Source organism: Lampetra fluviatilis, chromosome 71 (assembly GCF_964198595.1).
Source record: "Lampetra fluviatilis chromosome 71, kcLamFluv1.1, whole genome shotgun sequence".
Taxonomy (NCBI): domain Eukaryota; kingdom Metazoa; phylum Chordata; class Hyperoartia; order Petromyzontiformes; family Petromyzontidae; genus Lampetra; species Lampetra fluviatilis.
In genome coordinates this window covers 1,453,312-1,471,457 of record NC_136345.1, presented here as the reverse complement: position 1 = coordinate 1,471,457, position 18,146 = coordinate 1,453,312, and the positions used below count along the sequence as shown (strand labels likewise).

At 44.3% G+C, this 18,146-nt stretch overlaps 3 protein-coding genes across 4 annotated transcripts in view; all 3 read left to right on the top strand.

The window, feature by feature from the left end:
- Positions 1–211: 211 nt before the first annotated feature.
- Positions 212–7,170, top strand: LOC144953007 (uncharacterized). The gene is given in 4 exon segments (XM_078883509.1): positions 212–340; positions 767–851; positions 4,480–5,217; positions 5,219–7,170. Coding segments are annotated over 2 exon segments (1,314 nt in total). The 5' UTR covers positions 212–340; positions 767–851; positions 4,480–4,519; the 3' UTR covers positions 5,835–7,170.
- A 538-nt stretch (positions 7,171–7,708) lies between these two features.
- LOC144953009 (uncharacterized) lies at positions 7,709–18,083 on the top strand. The gene is made up of 3 exons (XM_078883513.1): positions 7,709–7,837; positions 8,247–8,331; positions 16,573–18,083. Exon 3 carries the CDS (start codon positions 16,613–16,615, stop codon positions 17,927–17,929), a length of 1,317 nt encoding a protein of 438 aa, XP_078739639.1. The 5' UTR covers positions 7,709–7,837; positions 8,247–8,331; positions 16,573–16,612; the 3' UTR covers positions 17,930–18,083.
- Positions 8,319–18,146, top strand: part of LOC144953006 (uncharacterized) — a 56,367-nt gene continuing 46,539 nt past the window's right edge. For both annotated transcript variants that reach the window (XM_078883501.1, XM_078883507.1), the window contains exon 1: positions 8,319–8,331. The gene's annotated coding sequence lies outside the window, so the exon portion shown is untranslated. The remainder of the gene's footprint in view (positions 8,332–18,146) is intronic.

The window sequence follows — 18,146 nt, the reverse complement described above, 5'->3', positions numbered from 1 at the left end:
CTCTGCGTGAGACGCGAGGGGGAGGTGTCCCCCACTAGTGACATCATGTCACCGAGGTATATACCCCCCAAATCCCCCTCCACCTGGATTTTGAGCGTGACGTCACGTCTGCCGATTTCCGTTCCAGTAAAGTAGTTATTTGGGACGGGGTCAGCAGCCAAGCACCATCACCTGACATGGGTCCCCTCATTAACATAATATATTCAGTTACCCTGCTGCTCGTTGGGGAGGGGATTGTGTGAACCCAGCAAATGACGTCATGTCACCTCATGCTGCCGCATGACGTCATGAGCTACCAGGTTGCTGCTGCTGCGCGCACGCTCGCTCACTGAGATCCGAGGTGAAAAGTTTACATCGTGGTGGTTGTTGTGGTGGTTGTTGTTGTGAACCCAGGTAGAGCCTCGCTCCTACTCCCTCGTAGGGATATCAATTGAGTAGCAGCGAGTACGGAATCGATGTCCAGATTGAAACATTACAACGCGGGGCCTAGCCATACGGGGACTTGCCTCCTGCCCTCGCCTGATTATATTTGCATTAATTATCTGCTTAAGTTTAATTTGTCTTCACCTGGCTCACTACTTTGAAACTTTGTTTTACTTGAAATATTTCTACGTTTTTATTTTATTTTACCAGGCATAGCCCACTTGAGCTACACCGCTCGTTTTCAGAAGCCACCTGCCCACAACACAGTGGGCTTATCAACGTGTGGAATTTTTATCGGTCAAATACTCTTAAACGCGTGGTGATGTTGACTCTAAATGTGCAGGGAAAACCGCAGGATCCGGAGGAGAATCCACGCGACCACGGAGAGAGAGGGACACGCAAACTCCAAATATACAGCCATAACACAGGTTTGTTTGGGATTGTTCGCGTAAATAAATCAATGTGCCGTTAACCCCGCCACCACCCGACAGCCAATTAGTAAGGGTTTGTCACGTTAACAGAACGTGGCCAATGCGTCACAAGTACAGCACTAGTGTGTAGTGTAGTGTGTAGTAATGTATAGTGTAGTGTATGGTAGTGTATAGTGTAGTGTACTAGTACAGCATATCGGTGTGTTGAAGAGCCAAGCCACAACATTTACAATCTGAGTACAACGTTTTGACACTAATTCCAACCAGCTTAATCAGACGACAGCCACATGTTGTGGCTTGGCTTTGTGGGAATAGAAATCGGCTCGCTGGGTTCATAGCGCAGCACGCTAACCGTTGCTCTACCGCTCCCCACTCACTCACAAACTTCATCGGAAGTATAGTATGTATCCAGCAGTAACTAAGTTACCCGGCTGAGCTCAGGTCTCAGTAATCAAACACTAAGAGTAATGTCTCTGCTTTTTTATGTAATTAAGGTGTATCGTACCATATTGAGGCTTGGGGCTTTGGGTTGTTCTTTGTTTTTTAAATCCTTTATATTAAGTTTGCTTGCTTGCTTAGGACCGTGCAAATCTTTCGGTCGTTTTTAAACCCACTTCCCGTGATCCATTCGAGCTGACATTTTCCACACAGACTCGTGCCTGACAATTAATGTTCGTGAAAATTTTTTTCAAAAATTTTACACTTTTTAGGACAAAAATATGTTTAATTACCAATTGCTTAATGGTGCAATGCAATCATCTGACCCATAGGTGGCAGCCACCTCAAGCCAGAGGACGAGAGGACTCTAGCCGCCACGCATATAAAAGATTTATAGTGAAAAACTTTGTTTTTACGGGCTATACTTATTATGTCTCTGCCTCTGCTCACATTCATTGACGATTTTTATGATTTTGGGCAAGCCCGTCTAAAACTGCGTGACCAGGAGTTGGAGCCATTTGCTGTTCAACTTGGCTTGTGACAGAAATTCACTCTGGCCCCATGCATTACATTACATAGCATCTTCATTAATTATGTAGTTTGAGAAGCTCACAATAGCCATATAAATAAATTGCATTCGTTACAGTTAAAATGATACGCGCATCGATGCCTGGTTATAGTTAAGGGATCGTTCCCTGGTCAACCATGTTATATATGCTGATGATCTGGAAATGGCTACTCAAGGAGATGGGGTTAGATAATCTTGTTCTGTGCCTGGATAATTCCATCATGAAAGGTGGCCTTGCGTATGTTCCACCAAAATAAATCACCTGCCTGGGAATTTCATGTCATACAACACTGTACCAGCTCAACTCTCCATGAGTAATCAGGCAGTTTTACAAGTGGTGGAGGAGCTTCCATGCCTGGTTAATGTGTTCACGACCAGCTCTGGTTTGGCAGCCAAAGTCTCACTTTAAATTTGTCTAGCAGCATTCTTTCATTATACTGTGTAACACTGTGTGAAAGCTGCCTGGACTTTTGCTCCATACAAAGCTGTGAGTGTCCATCGCCAAGGTCTAGTCTGTCTGAGACCATCCCTCTCCCTGCCATACTGGCATCGCACCCGCCTCTCACCCTTCGTCCTGTGGATGGTGGGCGCACAGGACGGTGCCACGCAGCCATTCCAGGTTGAGCCCAAATGGGATTCGTGGGTCACCTAGCCACCAGGCATCGTTCCATGAGTGATATCAATATATAATATCTGTAAGGAGTCCCCCCAATAGACTGTCCCAGGAACTCTACCAGGCACGTCTCACTGGGGGACATCCCAGGGGCCTGGCCCAGGACATTCTGGTGGGAATATGTCGCTTGGCTGGCTTTGGGAACGCCTGGGAATTCCCCAGGAAGAGCTAGAGTCTGTTGCCAGGGAAAGGGAGGTCTGGACTGCCCTACTGCATGTGCTGCCACCACAAACCTCACCAAGACAAGAGGATTTTGAAATAAATGAACGAATAGAGCTGTAATTCTTCTTGGCCACAGATATTACTCCTTTCTCTGTGGATGCAAAATATGAACTTATTTTAAGGCCTGTCTGTTCTGGCTTTTAATTAAGGCTGGCCTGGCGATGATCCCCTCTATTGAACCAAACAAGATTGTATTAAAACCTTACAGAGCCCTAGAATATCAGTACTGAATATAATCTGAGACTTTGGCAGGCGAGGCTGCATTGGTTGAGTCATGAATTCCGCATTAACAGACAATGCTCAAGCATCTTCTGTTAGCCCAGATGTTACGAGCTAAACGGGCATGGCATTGGCTAGAGAAGAGATTGGAGGATGTGGAGTTGATCAGACCTGCTGTCAAGATCGATCTCTAGAAAAGGCCCGTGACGTATGCTGCAGGGCAGTTGCAGGTATTTTCTCTGCAACAACAATGAGGTTGGAGTAGCAACGCTCACATGAATGGGTGGAACGCTGGGTGCCTGAAATGTAGCAAGACAGCAGGAAGCACAGCTGGTGCATCTGTTAATCATCTCAGTCAGTCATCCCTTGACACCTGGATCATTCCCATGACCTGCTGACAAGTGATCCACACTTACATGGCATTCATGTGAATTATATGTGTATGTAAGAGTTTATCTATGTGGGGAGCGGTGGCGCAGTTATTCCACTGTGTAACAAAAAAAAAATTTGTTCCTGGGTAGTTTGTGTTATTTCCTTATTACTTTTGCCTCTAAAGTAAAAAAATTGGCTATTATTCCCCACAAACTTTGCTTTTGTGACCAAGACAGTGATATTTAGAAATTTACCTCTTTTCAATGAGAAAACAGGTTAATTTGTTTTTTTAGTTCTTGTATAATTCTGGTCACAAAAGCAATGTTTGTGGGGAATGAGCCATTTTCTAGACTTTTAGGCATAAGCAATAAAAAAATAACACTTAGTACCCAGGAACAAAAATTGTGTTACGTAGTGTTATCACAATTAAAGTTTGATTATCGCCGACAACAAACGTGATTGATTCGTGGAAACTTAACTTATTGTGCAGAAGCATTATTTCGGAGCATATGAAGGTGGCCAGGCATGGTTCTGAACACACCGCCACTTTTTTTTCCATGCCAGTGTGTGTTACAGTGTCAAGTTTGTATTTGCAGTAAAGTATATTAACTCGATTGAACACGGAGGTTAAATCAAAACAATAGTTTATTTTTGTTTTCCTTTGGAACTTTTTACGAGAATGGAAACAGGAAATTAACACTGAACATATGCATCTGAAGTTAGATCTGTTCATCCCAGCATTCAATGAAATCTGAGCCTGGCTTCACACCTTTAAGTTGTGATTGAACATTAATTCATACATTTATGTATAATACAAATAGTATTATTTTCAACACCCTTTGCTGTGTTAGCTGAATTTTGCTTTTTTAAATATTCCTTTTGTAGCCAGACAACCGAAATTGTGTGCTTGGAGTTTTAGGTTAACATTCATTTTGAAGATACTAGGGCTTCCAGGCTGACCATTTGCCCTCTCATTGTGTGCCCGTGTGATGAATTTGGGAATCCTTTTCACTCTATCATGAATATATGAATGAGTATAGACGTGCAAGTCATGTGTGACTGTGTATATATGCATTCCTTTGTGCCTCGATACTGACGTAGATGGTCTGGATATTCTTTTTTTCTGTCTGCAGCTGACGCTTCCTCTGACACTTCCTCTGCAAAATTGATTTGATGGAGCAAAGGCACTCAGCGCAGCTCAGTAGAAAAAGGCAACAATGCAACCAGTGTGCATACAGCACGGATCATGTTGGACATCTGACACAGCACCAGAGAACTCACACAGGAGAGAAACCCTTCAAGTGCCCTGTGTGTGACAAGGCATTTACACGGTCATCAGGTCTTCATAGACACCAGAGAACACACACAGGAGAGAAACTCTTCACGTGCACTGTGTGCTGGAAGGCGTTTTCACAGTCATCCGGTCTTGTATCACACCAGAGAACACACACGGGAGAGAAACACTTTACTTGCACTCTGTGCGGGAAGGCGTATGCACGATTACAACATCTACAAAAACACCAGAGAACACACACTGGAGAGAAACCCTTCAGTTGCACTCTGTGTGGGAAGGCGTTTGCACAATCACAACATCTACAAAAACACCAGAGAACACACACGGGAGAGAAACCCTTCAGTTGCACTCTGTGTGGGAAGGTGTTTGCACAATCACAACATCTACAAAATCACCAGAGAACACACACGGGAGAGAAACCCTTCAGTTGCACTCTGTGTGGGAAGGCGTTTTCACAATTACCACATCTACAAATACACCAGAGAACACACACGGGAGAGAAACCCTTCAGGTGCACTGTGTGTGACAAGGCATTTTCATATTCATCAGTTCTAAGGAAGCACCAGAGAACACACGAGAGAGAAACCCTTCAGTTGCACTCTGTGTGAGAAGGCGTTTGCACAGGCATCTGCTTTTGTATTACATCAGAGAACTCACACGGGAGAGAAATCCTTCAGTTGCACTGTGTGTGACAAGGAATTTTTATATCCATCAGTTCTAAGGATCCACCAGAAAACACACACGGGAGAGAAACCCTTCAGTTGCACTCTGTGTGAGAAGGCGTTTGCACAGTCATCAAGACTTAAACATCACCAGAGGACACACAAGCATCAGAAGATCCCCAAGAAATGGAGTCTGAAATCGGCTTGTGAAAGTCAAAGTGCTGCAATGAGCCCATCCCTCATGAAACCAGAAGTGAATCCCAGCTTGGACGCTTTTAAAGGTATCAAGGTGAAATGTGAAGAAGTGATGGTGAAGAGCGAAGAAGTGAAGGTAAAATGTGAAGATGAAGATTCAACTCCAAAATCGTACCTTCACATCAATGGAGGCAACGTGAAGCAGGAGGAGAATTCTGACTGTGAGGCAGAGCGAGGCATCTCCCAGCAGTTTGTGGAAGTGGAGGTGTGGGTGGACTTCTTAGACAATACAAAGTCAAATGGAGACCCGGTAGATGTTTTAAGCTTGAGACAATGAAGCTCCAATAGATTCACCTTTGTCACAGGCCTTTAATGAAAAGAACGTGAAGTTGAACACTCAATTCCTGGGTTCAACCTGCAGAGTAAGAGCGGCGAGTATTTGTTGACCTGTGGGTTGGGTATGTAATGCGGGCGTAAACGGCCTTGTGGATATGACGTCACGGCGGGAGGGGTTAGGTCACGTGAGAGAGAGGTGTGAGCTCTTAAGGGCGGTAACCGGAAGAGACGGGGGAGTATGGGAGTAAAGACAGGGTGAGGCCACGCAGGGCGGAGAGTGGAGGGTGGCGAGATCGCCACACGGTGAGACTCGGCACCGTCGGCCAGCGGTGACCGGGCACGGGTGGAACGGAGGGCAGCGGTGGAGCTGCAGCGAGAGCAGCTGAAAGACTGCACAAGGAAGCCTGCAGCGGAGCTGCATCGGAGTGGGGAAAGGCTACGGGAGCGACGGCAGCTGTCGAGCTGCCAAGCGGGGAGGCTCTGAGCGAGGGCCGTGTGGGACAAGTTGTAAGAACCCAAATAAAGGACAACGGAGACAGACACAGTGAAAGAGTCCTTTATTACAGGTACATGAATAATCAGGAGCAAGAGCCAATAAGCTCCCAAGTATTCCACTGTTATATTCATATTTGCATTGATATGGTGCTTGCTTAATTGCTTCAGCAACTCGGTTGTTTCATATCTCATCACAGACACTCGAAGAGCACCCCCAAGTGGCATGACTCTGTGTGATGAGGTGACCCTGCTCTAGCCTGCATGTGGGCATGAGTCTGTCGGTAGGGGGTGATGATCGATGTGGAATCTCCATTATGTAATTTCTGGATAATGTTTGGAATTGCCCAAATATTGACCATGACACCAACATGCAATGACCTCTGTGTTTTGAATGACAATAGTATGTTTTACATCCACTGTTAAGCAGATGGTTCATATTTTGTTTAATGTTACTGGAGTAGCCAGACGTGTATGTCGGATTTGAACCTTGAACCTCTGCAATAAATAGAGAATGTGCTGCCACTTGGCTTTCCTCAATCTGAGTGTAGGCATGACAGCCTGAATGTTTCTAACTGGCGCAGATGTTCCATTTAGAGCGGTCCATGTATCACATGCCTACAGAAGGGAGGGCATGACTGGCCGAGCAGAACCGAAGCTTCATGCGGAGCGACAGACCAGGTAGCTTCCACACAGCATAGCGCAGCCGATGAAATGATAATGCCGCCCGACTGATTCGGACCACCCACACAGTGTACACACGCAGTGTACCCACAAGATCTACACACACCATGTACACAGCGTACACACAGTTTACCCACAGTATACAAACAGTCTGTACACGCACAGTGTAAACACAGTAACAACAACCGCCATTCGCCACTAAGTGGCGGTGACGTCACCACGGCGCTTGTGCCAGGCTATGTGCACGGGGCAGATCCAGGTATCATGCGTCGACTGACTGAGATGACTGGCCAATGCACCACCTGTGCCCCCGACTGCGCCAACAAACAGTGTACACACACAATGTTCATGCACACAATAATGTTCACGTTTTTGTTGAGCTCACGCACCCAATGGGTCTCTGTTCAAGAGAGGGAGCCATAGAAATGGAATCTAAATAAACTTAAACTCTAACCCTGATCTCGCTCTCTGACGTTACCACTCATTAACTCTGCGTGAGACGCGAGGGGGAGGTGTCCCCCACTAGTGACATCATGTCACCGAGGTATATACCCCCCAAATCCCCCTCCACCTGGATTTTGAGCGTGACGTCACGTCTGCCGATTTCCGTTCCAGTAAAGTAGTTATTTGGGACGGGGTCAGCAGCCAAGCACCATCACCTGACATGGGCCCCCTCATTAACATAATATATTCAGTTACCCTGCTGCTCGTTGGGGAGGGGATTGTGTGAACCCAGCAAATGACGTCATGTCACCTCATGCTGCCGCATGACGTCATGAGCTACCAGGTTGCTGCTGCTGCGCGCACGCTCGCTCACTGAGATCCGAGGTGAGAAGTTTACATCGTGGTGGTTGTTGTTGTGAACCCAGGTAGAGCCTCGCTCCTGCTCCCTCGTAGGGATATCAATTGAGTAGCAGCGAGTACGGAATCGATGTCCAGATTGAAACATTACAACGCGGGGCCTAGCCATACGGGGACTTGTCTCCTGCCCTCGCCTGATTATATTTGCATTAATTCTCTGCTTAAGTTGTATTTGTCTTCACCTGGCTCACTACTTTGAAACTTTGTTTTACTTGAAATATTTCTACTATTTTATTTTACCAGGCATAGCCCACTTGAGCTACACCGCTCGTTTTCAGAAGCCACCTGCCCACAACACAGTGGGCTTATCAACTTGTGGAAATGTTTATCGGTCAAATACTCTAAACGCGTGGTGATGTTGACTCTAAATGTGCAGGGAAACCCGCAGGATCCGGAGGAGAATCCACGCGACCACGGAGAGAGAGGGACACGCAAACTCCAAATATACAGCCATAACACAGGTTTGTTTGGGATTGATCGCGTAAATAAATCAATGTGCCGTTAACCCCGCCACCACCCGACAGCCAATTAGTAAGGGGTTTGTCACGTAAACAGAACGTGGCCAATGCGTCACAAGTACAGCACTAGTGTGTAGTGTAGTGTGTAGTAATGTATAGTGTAGTGTATGATAGTGTAGTGTATAGTGTAGTGTACTATTTCGATTTAAAGCTTTCGTGACTGCAGGGATTCATCTTCTTGGTTCTTTCGGTAAAGTCACGTAGAAGTAAAGTAATGAAATAATAAAAATAAAACATAATAAAATACAATTCTCACGACGTTTCGGCCAGAACGCAAGCAGCCGTCCTCAGGTGAAAACCAGGTCTGTCGAGGCGACAGAGTCTGAATGAAACAGCACACGAGCTTGGAGCATATATATAAGCTGGGCGCCTTGACAAAGGAATTTGTATATCAAGAGGAATTTAGCATATTTATGGGAAATGCAGGAATGTGATTAGTACTACATATGCATGTGCATTATGCAGGATTAACAGCATCAAAGGGAGAGGATATGGGAAATGCAGGTATGTGAATAGTACTAATTCAGCATCAAAGGGAGGGGATAGGGGTAGCATTAATAAAGGGAAGGAGTGTTAATAGTATGTAGCTGCAGTAACTAAAACCAACACGTAAACAACTAAAGTATAAACTACATAGTATCATCAGTATACTTACTATACTCGACAATAAGCTGAGTTACTAACAGTAAGTAATACATTACAATTCTACGTCGTAAAAATTATATAATATGCTTCCATCTAAACTTTATTCTCTTACATCACACGAGTCTACACCGTACTATATACTGCCATAGACAACCCCAACATTAAATTATATACTGTATTGCTATAACCACCCTATACCGTCGTATCTTTCACACGACGGTCAATAGTACAGTGCACAATAACAAACAGCACAACACCCATATGCCCAATACAATGTACAAACCAATATACAGCACCGCAATTGTACAGTGAATATGCCGTTGCTGCTGCTGCAGTTGCTGCAGTTGCTGCTGCTGCTACAGTTGCTGCTGCTGCTACAGTTGCTGCTGCTGCTGCAGTTGCTGCTGCTGCAGTTGCTGCTGCTGCTGCAGTTGCTGCCTTATACATTTTAATATAACACTGTATTATTCTACCCACCCTAATGTGTATCACACTGCTATATATTTACTATACAATTACGACACCATACATTACTCTGCACACTGCACCAAGCATACAAATGCCACACTATCTGCCACTATACACTGTACCATTGACCGTCGTGTCAATGGGTGAGTGGTGGAAGGAAATATACTCTTAGGTTTTTTCGGTAAAGTCACGTAGGTAAAAATTTTAAATTAATAAAAGTAAAATAAAACAAATTTAAAAATTCACGACGTTTCGGAAGCAACACAAGCCTCCGTCTTCAGGTGGAACCGTCACAGCCACGACAGCTGTATCAAGTAAATGAGAGATCACAAGAAATACTACCCTGTATATATAATGGTTGAGGGGGGAAGGGCCAGGAACGGCACACTTTTTTATTAATATGGTAAGGTGAGGATTAAGACCAAGAGTAGACTGCATAACAAAGGACTGAGCCTTTGTTATGGAGAGGTGCGGTTTGTAACTAACACATGGCATACATAACAAAAGTGTCAAAAAAGAAAAGCAAGTAAAAACTAAAACTGGTAAAACAACAAACTGGCTGTCTATCAATAACCTGTAATAGTTGTCTGTCAAATAAAATGGTCCAAATAAGTGTAGTTACATCTTTTTTGCATGGTTAATCACATCTTTCCAATGATTACTCAGTTTGTAACCCTCATCACGTTTGAAATTATGTCTGTGTTTGTATATTTGTTTGGCTTCGTGGTGGGAGGAAACTTGCAGCAGAGCAAAGAATCCATTCCCTGCGGAGAATACAATGCCAGTGAGTGGAACGCGGTCTGAAAGTCACCGTAAACGTGAACACAATCAGTTAAGATCCGAAATGGTTTATTACGTCCTTCCAATGATTGCTAAGCCACAATCCATCTTCTCGGTTGAAATTGTCTCTGTGTTTGTATATGTGGATCGCCTCATGAACGAATCTCTCCTGATAGCCAGATGGCTTGCAGAGAACCTCTGTCTTGGAGAAGTCAATGTCATGTGAGCCCACTGAATTGTAACAGTGATCTGCCATGGCTGAGGTGTTTGTCCTACCGTGTTTCAGGTCTGCTTTATGTTCACGGATGCGGTCCGAGACATGTCGTTTGGTTTCTCCAATGTAACTGCTACCACAGAGGCAACTTAGTTTGTAGACGCCAGGGTACTGTATGTCTGGAACCACATCTTTTACAGACGGGACCAGATCACGGATTTTATGTACTGTGTTGAATCGGACCTGGATCTTGTGTTTAATCAGGATTTTGTATCTTTGGCAAGCCGTATAATCTTGGTGGCCTGGCTGCAGAAGGTTTCAACGAGAACTGATACATAAAGAAGATACACCTCTTTGTCCCATTGTCTCTACTATCAACTCCCCCACCTATAAACTGGCTCGTTTTTTGTCTGAAATCTTACGGCCTTTCACTGGAAAAACCACCTCTGCGGTACTAAACTCTACTGACCTGGTATCAACAATCAAGGGGATTGCCCTGTCCCCAGACGACCTGCTTGTCAGTTTTGATGTGGTTTCCTTATTCACCAAAGTTCCTGTACCTAACACCATCACAATCATTGAAGACTTGGTTCATCAAGGACTGAATGCTGGGGTATCCCCCCCTGGTGAGACACTGCTTAACCAATACATACTTTACCTGGAATGGAACTTTCTACAAGCAAACTGAGGGCACCCCAATGGGCTCCCCCCTATCTCCGGTTGTAGCCAACATCTTCATGGAGAAATTTGAGACTGACGCCATCAAGACTGCCACTCTACGCCCGACCTTATGGAAGAGGTACGTAGATGACACTTTTGTCATCTGGCCACATGGCCGGCCTGCTCTAGACCAATTTCTCGACCACATCAATTCCATACACCCAGTCATCAGATTCACCATGGAAGTCGAAAAAGATGGCAAGCTACCCTTTTTGGATGTCCTAATTAAAAGGAGACCTGATGGTTCAATGAGCCACTCTGTCTACAGGAAAGCCACCCATACGGATGCTTACCTAAAACCGGATTCCCACCACCATCCATCCCAGAAGAATTCCCTCATTAAGACTCTATACCATAGAGCCCAATGCATTTCCGACCAGGAACACATTGGCAGTGAACTCAAACACGTACGCCAAGATCTGAAGGCTAATGGTTACTCCGACTACACAATCCGCAAATCCATCACTCCAACCATCAAGAAGGATCCTGTTGAGGAGCCTTTCAAGACCATCAACTTACCCTACATTGCTGGGGTCACAAAAAAGATTTCCAAAATCCTGATTAAACACAAGATCCAGGTCCGATTCAACACAGTACATAAAATCCGTGATCTGGTCCCGTTGGTAAAAGATGTGGTTCCAGACATACAGTACCCTGGCGTCTACAAACTAAGTTGCCTCTGTGGTAGCAGTTACATTGGAGAAACCAAACGACATGTCTCGGACCGCATCCGTGAACATAAAGCAGACCTGAAACACGGTAGGACAAACACCTCAGCCGTGGCAGATCACTGTTACAATTCAGTGGGCTCACATGACATTGACTTCTCCAAGACAGAGGTTCTCTGCAAGCCATCTGGCTATCAGGAGAGATTCGTTCATGAGGCGATCCACATATACAAACACAGAGACAATTTCAACTGAGAAGATGGATTCTGGCTTAGCAATCATTGGAAGGACGTAATAAACCATTTCGGATCTTAACTGATTGTGTTTACGTTTACGGTGACTTTCAGACCGCGTTCCACTCACTGGCATTGTATTCTCCACAGGGAATGGATTCTTTGCTCCGCTGCAAGTTTCCTCCCACCACTCACCCATTGACACGACGGTCAATGGTACAGTGTATAGTGGCAGATAGTGTGGCATTTGTATGCTTGGTGCAGTGTGCAGAGTAATGTATGGCGTCGTAATTGTATAGTAAATATATAGCAGTGTGATACACATTAGGGTGGGTAGAATAATCCATAGTGTTATATTAAAATGTATAAGGCAGCAACTGCAGCAGCAGCAACTGCAGCAGCAGCAGCAACTGTAGCAGCAGCACCAACTGTAGCAGCAGCAGCAACTGCAGCAGCAGCAACTGCAGCAGCGGCAGCAACTGCAGCAGCGGCAGCAACTGCAGCAGCGGCAGCAACTGCTGCAGTTGCTGCTGCATATTCACTGTACAATTGCAGTGCTGTATATTGGTTTGTACATTGTATTGGGCATATGGGTGTTGTGCTGTTTGTTATTGTGCACTGTAATATTGACCGTCGTGTGAAAGATACGAAGGTATAGGGTGGTTTATAGCAATACAGTATATAATTTAATGTTGGGTTTGTCTATGGCAGTATATAGTACGGTGTAGACTCGTGTGTTGTAAGAGAATAAAGTTTAGATGGAAGCATATAATATAATTTTTACGACGTAGAATTGTAATGTATTACTTACTGTTAGTAGCTCAGCTTATTGTAGAGTATAGTAAGTATACTGATGATACTATGTAGTTTATACTTTAGTTGTTTACGTGTTGGTTTTAGTTACTGAAGCTACATACTATTAACACTCCTTCCCTTTATTAATGCTACCCCTATCCCCTCCCTTTGATGCTGAATTAGTACTATTCACATACCTGCATTTCTCATATCCTCTCCCTTTGATGATGTTTAATCCTGCATAATGCACATGCATATGTAGTACTAATCACATTCCTGCATTTCCCATAAATATGATAAATTCCTCTTGATATACAAATTCCTTTGTCAAGGCGCCCAGCTTATATATGCTCCAAGCTCATGTGCTGTTTCATTCAGACTCTGTCGCCTCGACAGACCTGGTTTTCACCTGAGGACGGCTGCTTGCGTTGTGGCCGAAACGTCGTGAGAATTATTTTATTGTGTTTTATTTTTATTATTTTATTACTTCCCTTCTACGTGACTTTACCGAAAGAACCAAGAAGATGTAGTGTACTAGTACAGCACATCGGTGTGTTGAAGAGCCAAGCCACAACATTTACAATCTGAGTACAACGTTTTGACACTAATTCCAACCAGCATCATCAGACGACAGCCAAATGTTGTGGCTTGGCTCTGTGGGAATAGAAATCGGCTCGCTGGGTTCATAGCGCAGCACGCTAAGCTTTGCACTACCTCTCCCCACTCACTCACAAACTTCATCGGAAGTATAGTATTTATCCAGCAGTAACTAAGTTACCCGGCTTAGCTCAGGTCTCAGTAATCAAATACTAAGAGTAATGTCTCTGCTTTTTTTTATGTAATTAAGGTGTATCGTACCATATCGAGGCTTGGGGCTTTGGGTTGTTCTTTGTTTTTATGTCTCTGCCTCTGCTCACATTCATTGACGATTTCTATGATTTTGGGCAAGCCCGTCTAAAGCTGCGTGACCAGGAGTTGGAGCCATTTGCTGTTCAACTTGGCTTGTGACAGAAATTCACTCTGGCCCCATGCATTACATTACATAGCATCTTCATTAATTATGTAGTTTGAGAAGCTCACAATATCCATATAAATAAATTGCATTCGTTACAGTTAAAATGATACGTGCATCGATGCCTGGTTATAGTTAAGGGATACTTCCCTGGTCAACCATGTTATATCTGCTGATGATCTGGAAATGGCTACTCAAGGAGATGGGGTTAGATAATCTTGTTCTGTGCCTGGATAATTCCATCATAAAAGGTGGCCTTGCGTATGTTCCACCAAAATAAATCACCTGCCTGGGAATTTCATGTCATACAACACTGTACCTGCTCAACTCTCCATGAGTAATCTGGCAGTTCTACAAGTGGTGGAGGAGCTTCCATGCCTGGTTAATGTGTTCACGACCAGCTCTGGTTTGGCAGCCAAAGTCTCACTTTAAATTTGTCTAGCAGCATTCTTTCATTATACTGTGTAACACTGTGTGAAAGCTGCCTGGACTTTTGCTCCATACAAAGCTGTGAGTGTCCATCGCCAAGGTCTAGTCTGTCTGAGACCATCCCCTCTCCCTGTCATATTGGCATCGCACCCGCCTCTCACCCTTCGTCCTGTGGATGGTGGGCGCACAGGACGGTGCCACGCAGCCATTCCAGGTTGAGCCCAAATGGGTTTCGTGGGTCATCTAGCCACCAGGCATCGTTCCATGAGTGATATCAATATATAATATCTGTAAGGAGTCCCCCCAATAGACTGTCCCTGGAACTCTACCAGGCACGTCTCACTGGGGGACATCCCAGGGGCCTGGCCCAGGACATTCTGGTGGGAATATGTCGCTTGGCTGGCTTTGGGAACGCCTGGGAATTCCCCAGAAAGAGCTTGAGTCAGTTGCCAGGGAACGGGAGGTCTGGACTGCCCTACTGCATGTGCTGCCACCACAAACCTCACCAAGACAAGAGGATTTTTAAATAAATGAACGAATAGAGCTGTAATTCTTCTTGGCCACAGATATTACTCCTTTCTCTGTGGATGCAAAATATGAACTTATTTTAAGGCCTGTCTGTTCTGGCTTTTAATTAAGGCTGGCCTGGCGATGATCCCCTCTATTGAACCAAACAAGATTGTATTAAAACCTTACAGAGCCCTAAAATATCAGTACTGAATATAATCTGAGACTTTGGCAGGCGAGGCTGCATTGGTTGGGTCATGAGTTCCGCATAAACAGACAATGCTCAAGCATCTTCTGTTAGCCCAGATGTTACGAGCTAAACGGGCATGGCATTGGCTAGAATGCCATGAAGAGATTGGAGGATGTGGAGTTGATCAGACCTGCTGTCAAGATCGGTCTCTAGAAAAGGCCCGTGACGTATGCTGCAGGGCAGTTGGAGGTATTTGCTCTGCAAAAACAATGAGGTTGGAGTAGCAACGCTCACATGAATGGGTGGAACGCTGGGTACCTGAAATGTAGCAAGACAGCAGGAAGCACAGCTAGTGCATCTGTTAATCATCTCAGTCATTCATCCCTTGACACCTGGATCATTCCCATGACCTGCTGACAAGTGATCCACACTTACATGGCATTCATGTGAAATGTATGTGTATGTAAGAGTTTATCTATGTGGGGAGTGGTGGCGCAGTTATTCCACTGTGTAACAAAAAAAAAATTTGTTCCTAGGTAGTTTGTGTTATTTCCTAATTACTTTTGCCTCTAAAGTACAAAACATGGCTATTATTCCCCACCAACTTTGCTTTTGTGACCAGGACAGTGATATTTAGAAATTTACCTCTTTTCAATGAGAAAACAGGTTAATTAGTTTTTTTAGTTCTTGTATAATTCTGGTCACAAAAGCAATGCTTGTGGGGAATGAGCCATTTTCTAGACTTTTAGGCATACGCAATAAAAAAAATAACACTTAGTACCCAGGAACAAAAATTGTGTTACATAGTGTTATCACAATTAAAGTTTGATTATCGCCAACAACAAACGTGATTGATTCGTGAAAACTTAACTTATTGTGGGGAAGCATTATTACAGAGCATATGAAGGTGGCCAGGCATGGTTCTGAACACACCACCACTTTTTTACCATGCCAGTGTGTGTTACAGTGTCAAGTTTGTATTTGCATTAAAGTATATTAACTCGATTGAACACGGAGGTTAAATCAAAACAATAGTTTATTTTTGTTTTCCTTTGGAACTTTTTACGAGAATGGAAACAGGAAATTAACACTGAACATATGCAGCTGAAGTTAGATCTGTTCATCCCAGCATTCAAGGAAATCTGAGATTGGCTTCACACCTTTAAGTTGTGATTGAACATTAATTCATGCATTTATGCATAATACAAATAGTATTATTTTCAACACCCTTTGCTGTGTTAGCTGAATTTTGCTTTTGTAATATTCCTTTTGTAGCCAGACAACCGAAATTGTGTGCTTGGAGTTTTAGGTTAACATTCATTTTGAAGATACTAGGGCTTCCAGGCTGACCATTTGCCCTCTCATTGTGTGCCCGTGTGATGAATTTGGGAATCCTTTTCACTCTATCATGAATATATGAATGAGTATAGACGTGCAAGTCATGTGTGACTGTGTATATATGCATTCCTTTGTGCCTCGATACTGAAGTAGATGGTCTGGATATTCTTTTTTTCTGTCTGCAGCTGACGCTTCCTCTGACACTTCCTCTGCAAAATTGGTTTGATGGAGCAAAGGCACTCAGCGCAGCTCGGTAGAAAAAGGCAACAATGCAACCAGTGTGCATACAGCACGGATCATGTTGGACATCTGACACAGCACCAGAGAACTCACACAGGAGAGAAACCCTTCAAGTGCAGTGTGTGTGGGAGGGCATTTTCAATTTCATCTACTCTTAAAAAACACTGGAGAACACACACAGGAGAGAAACCCTTCAAGTGCCCTGTGTGTGACAAGGCATTTACACGGTCATCAGGTCTTTATAGACACCAGAGAACACACACAGGAGAGAAACTCTTCACGTGCACTGTGTGCTGGAAGGCGTTTTCACAGTCATCCGGTCTTGTATCACACCAGAGAACACACACGGGAGAGAAACCCTTTAGTTGCACGCTTTGTGGGAAGGCGTATGCACAATTACAACATCTACAAAAACACCAGAGAACACACACGGGAGAGAAACCCTTCAGTTGCACTCTGTGTGGGAAGGTGTTTGCACAATCACAACATCTACAAAATCACCAGAGAACACACACGGGAGAGAAACCCTTCAGTTGCACTCTGTGTGGGAAGGCGTTTTCACAATTACCACATCTACAAATACACCAGAGAACACACACGGGAGAGAAACCCTTCAGGTGCACTGTGTGTGAAAAGGCATTTTCAAATCAATCAGTTCTAAGAAAGCACCAGAGAACACACACGAGAGAGAAACCCTTCAGTTGCACTCTGTGTGAGAAGGCGTTTGCACAGTCATCTGCTCTTGTATTACATCAGAGAACTCACACGGGAGAGAAATCCTTCAGGTGCACTGTGTGTGACAAGGAATTTTTATATCCATCAGTTCTAAGGAACCACCAGAGAACACACACGGGAGAGAAACCCTTCAGTTGCACTCTTTGTGAGAAGGCGTTTGCACAGTCATCAAGACTTAAACATCACCAGAGGACACACAAGCATCAGAAGATCCCCAAGAAATGGACTCTGAAATCGGCTTGTGAAAGTCAAAGTGCTGCAATGAGCCCATCCCTCATGAAACCAGAAGTAAATCCCAGCTTGGACACTTTTAAAGGTATCAAGGTGAAATGTGAAGAAGTGATGGTGAAGAGCGAAGAAGTGAAGGTAAAATGTGAAGATGAAGATTCAACTCCAAAATCGTACCTTCACATCGATGGAGGCAACGTGAAGCAGGAGGAGAATTGTGACTGTGAGGCAGAGCGAGGCAACTCCCAGCAGTTTGTGGAAGTGGAGGTGTGGGTGGACTTCTTAGACAATACAAAGTCAAATGGAGACCCGGTAGATGTTTTAAGCTTGAGACAGTGAAGCTCCAATAGATTCACCTTTGTCACAGGCCTTTAATGAAAAGAACGTGAAGTCGAACACTCAATTCCTGGGTTCAACCTGCAGAGTAAGAGCGGCGAGTATTTGTTGACCTGTGGGATTGTAAATAAATTATCAGGCGCAAGAGCCAATAAGCTCCCAAGTATTCCACTGTTATATTCATATTTGCATTGATATGGTGCTTGCTTAATTGCTTCAG

Excerpts from the sequence above, each read along its gene's own strand:
- LOC144953009 (XM_078883513.1), top strand. The coding sequence starts at position 16,613 with ATGGAGCAAAGGCACTCAGCGCAGCTCGGTAGAAAAAGGCAACAATGC.